General features: G+C 32.2%; 1 protein-coding gene across 2 annotated transcripts in view; it reads right to left on the reverse strand.

Annotated features, from left to right (window-relative positions):
- Positions 1 to 15,877, reverse strand: part of LOC130446598 (insulin receptor-like) — a 230,940-nt gene that overhangs the window by 40,159 nt on the left and 174,904 nt on the right. For both annotated transcript variants that reach the window (XM_056782958.1, XM_056782959.1), the window contains one exon: positions 2,268 to 2,421. In XM_056782958.1, the coding sequence (XP_056638936.1) occupies positions 2,268 to 2,421 (154 nt within the window). The remainder of the gene's footprint in view (positions 1 to 2,267; positions 2,422 to 15,877) is intronic.

Genomic DNA, 15,877 nt, shown 5'->3' on the forward strand with positions numbered 1-15,877 from the left:
CATTAACTTAAATCTTATTAAAATTATTGATGTTTTATATTCCTCGAATATGTTTCTCTTTGGATTAACTGCCCTTTACTTGGAATCGTCCCAAAATTCTTCACAGAGAATGAAATAACGATTCCAAACTAGTTTTTTGAAACGTATTTGTATTTTTAGAGATAATTTTGAGATAACAACACACAACACAATTGTCGATACTGGGCTCGAATAAATCCCCTCTGGATTCAGACAAAATGAGTTCTCAAAAAATTAATGTGTCGGTATGAATTGACAGGGGAAGATTATTTATTTCTCACTATTTCCTTCGCGAGAATTAAACAGCTGTACGATCATCGTATGACATTGCTTCCAGACTTAATTGTAACATTTACGGATCCAAATAATAGGGATAACTTGGATCTCAGCATTTAGTTCCAACAAGATGATGTACCACTGCAATGTGATCTGAATGTTCGAAAGTTTGTAGAAAGGTGGATTGAAACACTTGGCCACCTAGGTCACCTGTTTTTGCCCACTAGTGCGTATCTTGGTACCTTCTTTCACATATTTTAGAATAAGTGAGATCAATGTCTCTTCATCTCAGCGATTGTCGGGACAAACTTCTAACCTGGAATCTTCTGAGCTATCCTCGATCGTCCCCCTCATAATATATCTGCACTGCGGACATCCTCAACAATGAGTGGCCCTCAAAAGCTCGTCCTTTTGGAACTTGGTCCTTCAATCCTTTTCCCGTCACTCTGCTGATTCAGGTACTCCTTTGTAATAACTTCTCTACAGTAAGAACAGGAGTTGTACATCAAATTGTACATACTTCTTAAGGATAGTTTATGCCCCTCAATTATGAATCTGACGCTGCTATGAGCTCTACTCTTTTTGAAAATGGATGAGGCAAGTGGCATCGATCGATAGGCTTACCATAATATGAGCATTGGGCCTTCTTACGTAATAGCGAATGTTCCTGAGACTATAGGATGGCATTTTCTTGATCAGAAATCACGTCTTCCATCAGCCTCAAACGACTCCGAATCATATTTTTCGACTAAGTATGAATTAAGACTGATTACCCACATGCTGTCACTGCATAATTGTCTTGAAATATCTTAGATGTAAATTTTTTGATCGTATGCAAATAATTTATTCGCTTTCTGATGGATTGCAATAATTGATTTTGTGTTTTGGGTAGTATCTTGTTTATTTGTGATTTTATATAGTTAAGTAATCTAAAACAAACCTTTTCACATCGGCACAACAACTGTCAGTTGTATAGATTGTCAACTTTAACCCCTTCAAGTTATCGCCTTCAATTATTCTACACACAAGACGAAGAAACAGCTATGGACAATTGGCTATTACCGTTTACAGCTGAACTATTCGTGTGTCATTTTGTAAAGCAAATTAGGCAAAAATTTCAGAGTACGTTCCCAGGTTATAGTACAGGTACGGGAATGATATTTTCACTATATCCAATATGAAAAAGGCAAAAAGGCAAAAAGGGGCAAAACCAATTATTGGAACTTAGGAGCTCATGTAGGCAAAAGCCCCTATTGGGAAACTATAACCAAAGATCTGCTGAATGTATCAACCTAAGTAAAAACAATCTACGAATACTACCTGGAGTCCTATCGAGGTACTGTTGCTTCAATAGACACCTAAAGACGTTAGACTTAGCAGATAGTGCGACCAGCAGATTTTTTCTATCCGCATTCTCTCGAAAAGTAAGGAACTCCAGAGAACTACACCTGGGAGTGTATGAAATAGAAGATGAAGATCTTCTATAAGAAGATTTTCTATAAAAAGTGGGATTAACAGATCATCTGTAAACACTGGGATCCCCGCAGCATAAGAAAAGTACTTTTATTGAAGATGTAGCTGAACTACACTGAACAGTTATGCCAAAAAATTTGTAAATAGGTGAATTAACCATCATATGCTTGAGAAATCAAGAGATTCATATGTGAAACCAAGTTTTAAGAAAATTAAAATGAAAAACAGAAAGATTCACTGGAGGAAAAATTTAATATATACTAGTTAAATGATCTGAGTGATATTGATGATATTGCAAGTTCAATCTATTTTTCGTCTGCTCAGAATCTCTAGATCCTACATGGTATCGTTTAAAGCTCATATAAGTAATCTAAGCACAGTTAAACATATTTTCCACTACAATTATTCGTTTAATTCAAATGTCTTTTAACATTATTGGTCTTTTCACCGACCATCACTTAATCACTTGCTTTTTGATGATAATATTATGAAATACTTACTTTCCTGGTCGGCACTCATTAACACAAACACCATCATCTTCAAAATGTTTACACACTTTACAATGTTTAGGTGAATTAGGTTTAAAACAGCCTATGCATTCACTATGGCATCTCTCGATTGGCTTCTGACACTCGTTAGAATTCCAACAATAACCTGAAACAAATTTTACTGGCTATTAAATATGATATAAACTTTTTGGTAACTACTTGAAAGTAATAGTAAGAATAATTAAATTAATTTCGTATTGTGTACTGACAGAAAAATTAAATTGAAGAGAATTTGTAAACAACCTTTGCAGGTGAATCGCATAGCATCAGCTCTTCAACTTTAGCTTAATCCACAAGGAAGTATGTGGAACAAATAAGTAAACAAATGAAAAAATTGTCATATTCATCAAAGTTCGATACTTGTTGACGTTCTTATTATTGAATAGGATAAAATTATATGAAAGATGTGACCATGATGCTTAAGACGGTATTAGTAACAACGTGGAGTAGACCAATTTGTTATTTGAAGGCATTCTATGCTAATAATAGTAACATGGTTTCCGTGACATTCAATATTGTACAAACTATTCTTAATGTTAGTAGAAAAATTACTGGAGAAACTAGTATTCTAAAAAAAAAATTATTGATTTGCTCAATGAAAGATTTGCTTCAGTTGATTAACCCACGTTGAAATAATGTACGATGATGAACTTATTTTTTTAGCGATGAGGTTTACATTCCCGAATCTAATCCTGAGGCACGGCATTTGTTCAATTATAGCCACTATACCCCTTTATATTACAAATATTATTAGAATATATTAAACAATACAATATTTGATTGATTCGAAAAAGAGGTAGAAACAATACTGTATGGGCGCTAGTCTTAAGGTCGAGAATTGTGAAGGTGGAGCATAAAAAGTACGGTAACTACTTAAAATTACTATATATATGTTATAGTCTAAGATCCCACCGATCAATCTTGTAGGTATTATTAGCCGCAATTACCTGTAATTAATTTTAATGTCATTAATATACTAATATGACCCGAAGCTATATGTTTTTTCAGGCAATCTTATAGCATTTGAACGAAAATGATGTCACAAATCAACATAAAAATGGTTGCCTGCTCTCAGTCGGCCGCAGCATTAGGGTTGCCAGGTGTAAACAGGTATATTATTGTCGATTAACTGCATTCACCCGTTTTGTTTTAAAGTTTCATGCAAAATTAAAGTTTTATATACATTGAACATGAAAATCCATGGTTACCAGTTGCACAATCGCCACAAACAGAGGATGCCATGATTTTTGTGAACGACTCTCGCTCCAGGTAAGTGGAAGCGCAAGAGAGAAGATGCACGCATTGTTACGTGCGATGAATAAGGACAAAGCTGCGACACTTATACAGTTTATATGCAGTTTAGGCATTTCGTAGTTAACAAAAGATGAGCACGCTACTTTGTCTCGGTTACGAAAGGTGAACACTTCGTTTTCAATTCATTAAAGATTGTTTAGTGTTTATATTTATGATTTCCAAGCCAAGTTGTATCCCTTCAATCATTGATTGAAAAATTTAAAACCAACGTGGTTCATTGGTGATCCAACACCAATTGCCAATTGCCATGAAGTAACCATGATTGATTTTTTGGATAAGGGTAGAACAATAACTGGAGATTACTATTCGACATCACTGACCACTCTACGGAAAAAATTAAAGAGAAAATCTATCCAAAGGTGTTTTGTTTTTGCAGGATAACGCTCCTCCACACAAATCTCATGTTGCTATGCAAAAAATTCGTGATTTAGTAATTGAATTACTAGAACACCCCCCTTATTCACCAGATTTTGGCTCTTCCATCAACTCAAAAAAGGGTTCAAAAGGTCGTAACGAGGAGGTAACAAAAGCTGCGGAGGTCTGGTTTGCAGAGCAAGAAGAAAATTTTTTTTAAGAGGTCTAGAGACGTTGCAGGTTCTCTGTAATAAATGTATCCAATTAAGAGTAGAATATAATGAGTAATAAAATATTTTGATATTGAAATTTTGTTTGGTTCTATAGTAGGCTAAAAATTTTTCAATATATCCTGGTATTATCGCGGTGTTTTACATTCAAGAGATTGTGAACTACATGTTGTGCCTTATATTCGGACGCTAGCCAACCACCTTTCAAACATATTGAGCACGATCACATGTAAACAAAATTACGTTGACAGAGGTTGTTTGTAACATTAATCGTTTAGCCTATCTTGCGGCACTTCGTTTAGCCTCGAGTCTTGCGGCACTTTACATAGAACCTGCTGCGAGACACCTCAATAGAGAGGGAATCTATCATATGCTTTTACCTAGACGTGTTTCCGTGTACTTAAGACATCGTGGATGTCTAATAAATTATAATACCTACTTACCTAATCCTGAGACATGTGTATACTAAAAATTGTAGATTTGTGGATAACCATTAACTACAGATTTCTTGAATTTAAATAGAAACGTTTATGATAAAGTCTCAACATAAATTATATCATAACACAAATCCTATTTGTTATCATCAACTAGGAGATACGACATTTCAAGTACTTTCTGTGTGTCAGGTATTTTTTTAAATATAGAGGGAATCGATTTAATCACTACCTCTGTTGACAACGCAGGTTGTAGACTGGTTGTGAATTGAATTATATTGAATTGAATTGAATTATATATTGAATAATCATTGCAAAATTGAAATAATTTATTCGAAGCTCTGTAGACGTAGCTCTTTATTTTTTCTCAACGTCTAAATCTACGTTTATGTTTTATAAAAAAATTGATTCTATATGCCTCCATAGCAAGGAATCTATGGGCTAGTAAAGTGAACGTGGTGGTCATACTATTGCTCCTCCGGAAATCTTCCTTTTGGCGTCTGTATTACTGTTTTCGATCAGGACTACCAGTTGATCTCAATTAATTCTCTGACCACGAGCTCTACGCACTTTACCTCAAAAACAGTTCAAGATATAAGAAAATTTTGAATACAAAAGTTGTAGAGAATCTAATTTTTGACAATATTGATAATAGCCTAAAACCCATTGAAAACGAGATATTTGTAAAAAATATAAGAAAAATTGATTTTTGTGACCTTCGACCCCTGACTTTCAAATTGTCCCGACCATAAAATTATTTGTGAATTTTACATGGTAATATACTGGGTATGTCGACTTTCCGAGGTCAACCCTCTTTAATTACTGGACTATTTTGATTTTTTAATAAAAGTTTGTGAAATATGATTATAATAAAATATTTTGGCTCATCGCGTCGCATTATTTTCAAATCAGCAACGGCATTTGAGTTTCTCTCTTTAAATTGATGTAATAATTCAACCACGTAAACATGCGTTGAATTTAATATTTGCAAATTGTTTAGTTCCGAAATTGAATGCTTAAAAGGGACGAATTCTCAGAAATGAAAGGAAATAAAAAAAATTTGCATCATTTGACGAATGTAGATGACAAACAATATATTAAAGGCAAAAGTATTACTAATATACGACGAATATTTCTGTTATAACCTAAAATATCGTTTAATTGCCAATTAGTGCCAACAGAATATTTTCAAAATATTACGATGAAAGTTCTGAATGTCTATGTATCCTTTGACGAACTCCATGAGAAGTTGAAAAAGGGGAATCCAACATCAAAATACCAAAATGAGAACTCTATTCCTTCACGAGAGAAAAACTTGCTCTAACATTGAGGTAATTAGTAAATCAATATAAGTAAAATAATTCAATACTTTCTCTCAATAAAATATGAACCTGCCAATTTTTATTGTTAATTTTTTTATGGTTGAAATAATTTCACAACACAAGAGTGTTAATGTAAGCTGGTGTTTACCATATGCTTTGTCATGTGAATAAACTTTTAACCAACTTTTAATTAATAAATATCATTAGTGGTGTATGAATACAAAGATCCAGCTGGGGAGGATTCGGCCAAAATCATAATAATATTACGCACTAGTTTGTTCTTGTCGATGTTCAAATAGTTCGTTCGAGCATTTCATAATATTACGCCAAAAGTTTATTAGGCGGCCCCTAGATCTATTTTATTGTACAATAAGATTGAAAGGCACTTAGAATCCAAACGATCAATTAAATTGAACAATAAACGAACTGCTTTAGCTTAGATTTATCTGCTGCTTTAGTTTTGTTACTTGTGGCTAAACGTAAACGTAATCGAACACGTTGGTGGTCGAAAAATTGTTACACGAAAAGACAGAAATACACTCAAAAAAATTCAAACGGTCAATAACATTGCACAATTCGTAATACTGCGCAATAAAATTGATTGTCTAGGGGCCGCCTTAGTGTAAGCCTTCTGATTAATCATTCCATTTTTTAAATAATTTAACAATTATATACAATATAAATATAACACTTGTCAATTGTGTTTTGGAAATACGTAGAACATGAATTAAAATTATGTTTATTATAATACGACAAACATGACTTTAGGGGTAAAAAATTGTGTATATTTTTATAGTGAAAATTCGGTGACGTTCGCTTATTTAATCAAATTTGTACTTTGTGAAAAAAAACCTCGAAAAGAGGTTTGTTGTTGTTGGAAAGGGATTTCAGTCCTCTGTTCAACAATATAAAGTTTTTTAAATTTGGTGCTATCTTAACTGAGGAAATTAATTTTTAAGTTTTGAAATTTTAATCACAAAACTTTACGTAGAATGAAGATAATAATATTTAGAATGTATTTTTCAATGTACTTTACATTTAAAATAAATGTTCAAATTTTTGACAATAACCGAGGCGATTTTGGAATTCTAGTACAGCTTTTGTATGACCTCAGGGGTTATCTTGTTTATTTCTTCCGTTATCTTAACTTTTAAATCAGCAAAATTATCAGTTCTATTAAAATATACTTTAGAAATCAATAGGTATTTTTGGGCGGACGTAATTTGGGCGCTAAAAGATTAATCTACTTTTTACAACATGTAAACTAGGCGCCAAGACGGAAGGGTCATTTTAATCCTATGTGTATTTTGGGCGCTAACCGACTGAAGTACATGATTTTTGAAATAAAGTTATTTATTAAATCACCGACATTTATAATAAGATATATTTTTGTATTTTTAGATTTTTCTATAAGAGAAATGACCTATTATCACTTAAGGTCTGAAAAAATTTACCGTTAGAGCGGGCTACTTTGCACTTTTTTTAAATGAAAAATCTGCCCTTAATAAAGTTTCCTCACAACATTTTTGCAACACTCTACAGAATAAAGTAAATTTTATATTATTTATATTTTTATTTAGTACTTAAGTACATATTACATATAAAATAAGAGATTTACATAACCTAACCTAACCTACTTAAAAATCTATCAACTTTCCCTCTATTGGGTTATTTTATGACTCGGCCTACCTACACTTCTTAGCGCCGAAAATACATGTCGGATTATCTACCCTTCTTGGTCGATCAGATAAAGAAGGATGGTTAGCGCCCAAATTACACCCGCCGGTATTTTCGTATCTGTCCTGCTAAACACTAGGAAAAGATCTTTGAAGATACTAAAATATCAGTCAAAAAGCCAAATATGTAAACAATTTACATAAATCTAGTAGGCTGCTGTCATTTAGGTTTTTAAAGTTACTAAAAGAGGTCAGTATAATATTTGTGGGCGTATTAAATTAGTACCTTCAGTTTTTCTACATAACCAGTGAATTTCGGCCCGTAATCAGCTCTCAAAAATTGTCTTCAGTATAGTTATTTCAAATATTATTTTTCCAGCAATTGCAAACACGCCCTTTAGTCAAATAATAAATATACGATGATGTCATTTTCTGAATATTTCCAAACTTACCATCAAGAATGTTTCGAACTAAGTGATTGAAAAAATAGTTGTATGTACAGGGTGTCCTACTCTGAAAATTTCTATGTTTGGGTTTACGGATACGATCTTTTCAACTAAAATATTTCAAAATTTTAGTATATTTTTGCCTGAAAATTTTTTTCAAAAAATGCACACTTTTTGGGTAATCAATATTTTTGTAAAAAATTTACCGATGCAGACCGTTATAAATTATTTTTTTACGACGATATCCTTAAAGATATTAAAATAGTTTCTGTTTTGAATCTATATTGGGAAATTTTTCATTTCATACATGTGTATAAAAAGTGTTGAAAATTTAACTTCATAAATATCAAATTACTTTGTTTTTTTAAATAGAACCACCCGGTTTTTTCTACTTTAATGCATTCAGGGTTGAAAAATAAGAAAAATTCATGTATACGCAAACCTTACCGTTATATTAAATGTTTTCTGTAAATTTTTAGAGATGCAGGAATGGTCTAAATTTTATTTATTCGTTATTAAATTGAGAACGAGCCATTTTAACGATTTTCTAAAGTATCAACAATTGACTAATAAGTGTCATTTACTACAAAGCATACTAAAAGTATACATAAAAAATTGTTAGTTTTAGATAGTTTAAAACCTCAATTATCTCGGAAACGACTAAAAGTTGGAAGAGGATTAGTAAATATATTTTGATTTTTTTTACAGATCTTGACAAGATAAAAAAAAATTAGACTTCAACTGAATCTCTAAAAATTTACAGAAAACTTTTAATATCTGGATAACGGTAAAGTTAGGTATAGGAAAGTATACATGAATTTGCCTTATTTTTCATCCCCGAATGCATTAAAGTGGGGAAAACCGGGTGGTTCTTTTTAATAAAATAAAGAAATTTGATATTTATGAAGTTAAACTTTGAACACTTTTTATACACACCCTGTGCAAAATAAAAAATTTTTCAACATAAATTTAAATACGTCTGACCTTGCTAAAAACAACCGAACAGAGACCATTTTCATATCTTTAAGGATATCCTCGTAAAAAAATAATTTATAAGGGTCTGCAACGGTTAATTTTTTTTACAAAAAAATTTATATACCCAAAAAGTACGCATTTTTCGACCAAAGTCTTTAGACAAAAGTATACTATAATTTCACGTAGATGTAAAAAAATGTATTAATATACATGGTTTTCCATTTAAATTATCAAAGATACATTCGCCTTCCGGTAGAACCGGAAGTTGGCCATCTTTGAAAATGTTTTAGTTAAAAAGATCGTTTCCGAAAACCCAAACGAAGAAATTTTCATGATTTTACTGTGTGTATTTTGCCATATACAGATAGTTTTAACTCGTCGTGGTACAACCTGTATAATGACATTAACATTAAAGCAGCTTTACAAAATACATCTGATAATTTCCACATTGACATCAGATATTTCTTACTAGCCGTTAATATTGGCATAAGCCGAGCCTGAAAACGTAGCATGGATTGATTATGTTACCGCTTGGTGTTTTCAACTCAAACATGAAACTGATTCTGATCCAACTGATTACTTTAAAAGTAGAGTCGTGGTTTTGTATTCGCTAGCACTAGATAAAGTAATTATTTACAATCACGATTATTTGTTTAGTAGTTGAAATCGGACAATTGGACAAACATTGATTTTCCCACAGCATTTCAACAGAGTAAATGTTCATAAGTTTATTCATAGTTTTGTATTTTCAAAATTCCATGGAACTTCTATATCTATTTGTACTCGCGTGAATATTGTCAAAATAAATGATATTAAAACAGATTCATCTTCAACGAATAGAAAGAAATGAATACTTATTACACTCGTATTCATAAAATTATCTCTAGCTGAGTTTTTTGGATTTCAATTATTCATATTGACGTGTAAACTTCAGCTTCGTTTCTGAAGAAGATAACTTGGTTATCGAAAACGTGTAATTGTGAGTGTTGGTAATAGTAAACAATAAGTTCTGTATTATACAGAATGACAATTTGAAATATTTCCACTTATAAATCCGTTTTATTTGATAAGTGGCAATATTTAATGTTCGATAGAACTCAAATCTTGAATTTAGATTTCTGTTTACAATGTTTTTAGATTATTATTATTATAAATCACATTTTGAATTTAGAACTACCTTGCCTACATCAGTATGCATTGATAAAAATGGTTAAAAGACTAGATTCCAACCCTTTTCTAAATGTGCGTTTTTTTTCTATAGATTATTCTCCTTTTTCTTTTTATTCTACTAAGAAAATTCTCGACCAAGGAATTTACTTTTAAATTAATCAGAATGTTGTCCAGTTTTATATGAATAGTCTGTTTACGAAATTCCTTTAAGGCGTTTTAAAACATCCCCGGAAATTGACCGAATACTACTTCATCAAGTCTTTTCAGATATCAGCAAATTGGATTTTATAAACAACAGATTTAGAACGAGAACAAAGAAGTTAAATTCAGTGATTTTGAGGCCAACCGACGTCTTCTTTTCTGACATATTTATCCGGGAATCTCCCATTTAACCACTGTCGGACGAGAAGGAATTGATAATGGGGAACACCGTGTTTTTGGAAATTAAACAGATCATTCTATAAAAGTCCAGAGATCTTGATAAGAATTTAGAGAGCTGTATCTTGAAAGTCGTAGACCAAAAATATTGACAATTGAATTATGAGGACCCCCTTGAAAATTTTGAATAAGAAAGGGGGTCGTGTTGCACCTTCTTGGAAAAGGATTTTAGTTTGCTGTTCAGCAATGTAAAGTTTTTTGTATTTAGTGCAATCATAACTGAGAAAATTAATTTTTTAGATGTAAAATTTTTACAATCTCGAGAGCTTGTCGCCGACAATGATGTAATTAAATCATATTTTGTGATAGTTTTGCATGAAGAAAAATACTACCCTTACAAAATACAATTGGTTCAGCAATTAAATGAAGATTACAGAATGAACGCAGGTTGGCAGTTTATAAAAAAAATAGTTTTTTCTGGTGAAATCCTTTCATAAAGAAGCTATCGATATTATTGCGTCATATTATTTTGAATGTCTTAAAAATGCGATACTAATTGAAAAAGTATATAAAACTCGAAATCTAAAACGAAATTCACGTTGCTAGAGATTTTCCACGTTCCATGAAAACTTTTCGTTATGCTAGCAGCCTTTGACCTCAATTCCGACGATACTCTGATAGAGATTCGGAAGAGAATATTGTCATTGTCTTAGCAATTCACTACTTAAACATTTCACAGGTGAGTTTGTATGTAGGTGAATCATTTTACGCCAGGTGTTTTTAAATTAAATTTTTAGAAGAAGTTGAATTTCATATGAATGACATCTGCTCCCATTGTGCATTTCTGTGGGTTTCTTTTTGTTATTTAATTTTTATTTATCAAATATATATAATATTATATATCAAATCTTTGAGTCTAAGAAATGTTAATTTTTAAAAATTGTGAAGCAATGTTTCGAAATTTTGATTGTAGGATTGAAGACTAAAAATTATTTATGACGCCAAGCTAACCAAATCAAATTTAAAATACCTTAATCAGACTTTTCAGTCACATTAGTGATTAGAAAACAGGTTGTTTCTTTTTATGTGATAGAGTAATCAGATTAAAATATAGTTCGACATTTTTCAAAACTAAACTCTAAAGTCAACATCACAAAATAATTTCTATGAAGGCTTGAAGGAATAGGGGAATAATATTATTTAGAAATTGTTAATTTATAAACAAAGATTGATTTATGATGAAAAATCGAGTACTGATTAAGATAAATGTCTCTATAAAGTTTGAATAATGTTTTAAGGCAAGTATTTTGTTGACTTTTTCTCTGGTTCACAATATGTGTGACTATTTAAGTTGCGAACCTCACATTTTCTTCATTAGGAAACGTTTAGTTGCAAAATGCTAGTACAAATCAATGTATGACTGCAGTTTTTGTTTCATTTCGAAGAACCATAACTGTTGTTGCTAATTTGTCCACTGACCCTAGACCTCTATTATATGATTAAAAACTAAAGTGGTGGTGGATGCGGGGACAGTTCCTACTAGGACCAATTACATTATGTAATAATATAAATACGGCGGAAATTTATTTATATAGTTTTTATAACCTGTTTACAGTATATTGTAGACTTTTTTTACAGTCAATGTACGGAAAAGCTTTTCTATTTTTTCATGGTAAATTAGAGATTACGAAAATTGAGGATAATTGCGGCATTGCCAGTTCGCCCTTAAATTATTGCGGAATGCGAGAAAGATGATTTCAATTGGCAAGTGATTGTGCATTTTTTTGCATTGTAAAATATTGAGCCCTTAACTAATTCTGAACGTGGAGTAATATAATTGTTTAGTAGGAAATTAGAGCATAGTTTACTGAATAGTTAAGTCTTATTGGATAATTTATTGAAAAGTGAATAATATAACGCAAGGGAATAGTAAAAAAATACTAGCAATACGAAATATCAGAGGAATTCACATTCAATTCAATTATTCGCATGATATCTATCTTATATAATTGATATCTTCATATATTTCCCGGATTATGAGTTATAATTACGAGGATGTGAATCTCCAGTTGCACTACTAAAAAAATTTGATTGACCTATTTTTATTTAGGTCTCTATGGAAATGCATTTGAAATGTAATTTTTATAACCACATCTGAATCTTTGAATTTTAATTAAAATGCAAAATAAAATTGGAAATTCAAATGAGGGAAAACAACTTCCCAGATTTTCAAAAGATAGCAACAACATTCTGCAGTGTGCGTATGATATCAGACAGATAATTAGTTTTATCAGTGTAGACTTTACCCTTGAGGGAGCCTAATTACGTGTTATTTACATAGTTAGAACATGTGTAAGTGGGCGTATTTGTGATCGTCTCTAAATAATGGGTTGTATATAACAGGTTAAATTATATGAAATTATAGGGGGTTTTAGTGCACTATTATTTGACTCTAAATCAAGATTATTGGAGTAATAGAATAATTTGATAATTTACGGAGCTAAATCAAATCTTTAGAGAGTTAATCAATAATTTTTTCATACTTGTTTAGAATTACACCATATTTAAAGTTATGGCAAAGGTGTGGGGTCCAATTTGATAATTTATGTAAATCAGAGGTGTCAAACTCAATTTTGCAGAGGGCCATATAATAAATTTCAGAGGTGGGCCAAGTTGAAAATAAAAAAAAATTAACTGAATTATTATAACATTTTATTTAAGAAATTATATAAGTATATAATATACGGTTATGTTGAGCTCGAGGATCGAGATATCTGACTTCTCTTGTTTTTAACAAGTTCATTGATGTCAGGTATCATATTCGTTGTAGTTATTTTAAGAATTGATTGGAGATATTCATTCGTAAGTCTAGTGCGATTTTTGCCATTTAGACTAAAAAAATCTGCACAAACGTAACGATTATGGAGCTCGACGACATAACAATCATGGATATCGCACTCGCACGACAAACAAATGCACAATACCTCCACAATCACTAATTCGCAATACAATTAAAATGCTTCTCCAACCGTATCGCTTCGATTACTCGATTCAACTGACGCACGTCGCACCCACGCACTCGTTTTATATGGTTAAGGAAGGTTCTCTCTCGTTTGTCTAGGCACGCGCTGCCCTTGAAATTACTTATAAACATCCGTAGACTTGAGAGTACGAGTATTCAAAACATCCGTAGAGGAACCGAATGAAGTCTAAAAGCTTTAAAAAACATTATTCTTCTTTCTGTGACACATGGCGATCGCGGGCCTTATTGATACGGCTCAGGCGCAGAAAGCTGATCTAAATGAATTCGAAGTCTATATTTTAATTTATTTTGAATGTGACAATTGCACTTATTAAGAAGGCGTACTCTGAAAATACAATGTGTGTCCGGATAGAAGAAACGACTTTCGTGAAGGATAAAAAACTCTCGAGTCCAATTTTCATTTTTTGAGGTACTTGTAAAATGCCATTCGGCTTGTTACGTTTTTTAGTCAAACATTTTGAGTATTCCTTTGTACACGTATTGTTGCACAGTATTCAGTTCTGATTTATTTATTCTAACATTCGACTTTTAGCAGGAATTAATTTGTTATCGACCTCCCACTTCATTCGAGAAATTCAATAAAACCTCGGAATGTACTCGAATTCTTCTTCTACCTATCTACACTTTAAATAGAAGTAAATATCTTTAAATATGTGGTGATTTTATTTTTTATATTCGCTGTTCTTCAGCTGTCAGGTTGGAGTATCAATCACAACCAACGGACCGGTACACCACAAACAAATTTAAGTCCAACAACTGGGAATCCAGTTGAGGTCTCTGCAACCATTCCGGATTCCATAGATAAGTCCCAGTTTTTTTTCAATATATATAAATCTGAGTTTTTTCTTAGTTTATAACTGTTTTTATTTATTGTGTTCTTTTCAATTTTCAATAAATTTAAATGTTGCTGAAAGTTTGTTTATTGTTCTAATCCTTTATTTCTAACCATGATTTTTATCGTAGTTCTCTAAAAAGCTAGTGGCATTCAATTTAATATTAATTGTTCACCCCATCTAAGTACCAATTATTTAAATACTCTAACTGAGGCCGAATACCACTTCCTGAGGTCAAGTCTCCTGCTGGGGAACTGAGGTTATGGCCTTGCTTGACAAGGGAGAAATTTCCAATATAATGTGTGCTACGCTAGTATCATATATACCAAAGAAAGGCAGGAATGTTTTACTAGTAACAGGTTTTCATTACGATGACAATCTAGACGGAAAGACAAACAAACCCAAAATACTTATAGCTTACTATGAGACCAAATGAGGAAATGACTGTGTTGATAAACTGTCCGCGGCGTATGTATGTAAAGAAATTCTCGCAGATACCCAATGGTAATTTTTTATTCGTTGCTTAACGTTGATGGCATTAAAACTTTTGTTGTCAATACAACAAACAAATCCACTTGGAATATTCGTTAAAAAAGTCGGTATTTCAACTAATGGAAGGGTATCTTCAAGGTGGAATTACTGAGAATATACCAATATTATAAGCCAACCAGATTAGGCAAGTCTTGGGACTTGGTAGTACATCCTCCTCCCTCGTTATAGGATACGGCACGCATAAATTTTGGGACAGGAAGAGAAATAAATACTATTTTCTTGTGTAATTTTTAAAAAAATTGGAACATTTATTACATGTTTGTCGCACTATTAATAAGGAGAAAAGCGAATAACATTACGGGGTCTGGCTATTAAATAACGAGACTGTTTACGGTTAGGTTTTATTATGAGAATTATTCTACATCCTAAAGCTTCACTTCAATATACCCTCCCTCCCTCGCCTCACACCATACCATACGGTTTTTTCATTGATCAAAGCAGTGCTGGAAATCTTCTTTGGTGAGTGCCTTTAGGAGCTCTGCAGTTTTTTGCTTTACCGCTTCCATTGAATCAAATAGAGTCCCTTTCAAAGCAGATCTTTTTCTAACCTTTCAAGGAAGTCTGAGATGACCATTTGACGCAAGTCATATTTTTTGGCACCAACTTCGCATAGACTTTTGTTATGTGTAATTCCTCGGGTAAAATTTTTCTAACTGTTTCTGGTTGATTTTGATCACTGTTTTCGGAGTTGAAACAGTCACAGGGCGACATGTCATCTTCAGTGCTCTCTCGGCCCTCAATAAAGCGCTTACACCACTCAAAAATACGCGCACGACATAAGACAATTGTTTCCATAGGCCTTCTGCTACATTTTGTAGCACTCAGTCATAGTTTT

This window comes from Diorhabda sublineata, chromosome 7 (genome assembly GCF_026230105.1).
Source record: "Diorhabda sublineata isolate icDioSubl1.1 chromosome 7, icDioSubl1.1, whole genome shotgun sequence".
In the NCBI taxonomy this organism is placed as follows: Eukaryota; Metazoa; Arthropoda; class Insecta; order Coleoptera; family Chrysomelidae; genus Diorhabda; species Diorhabda sublineata.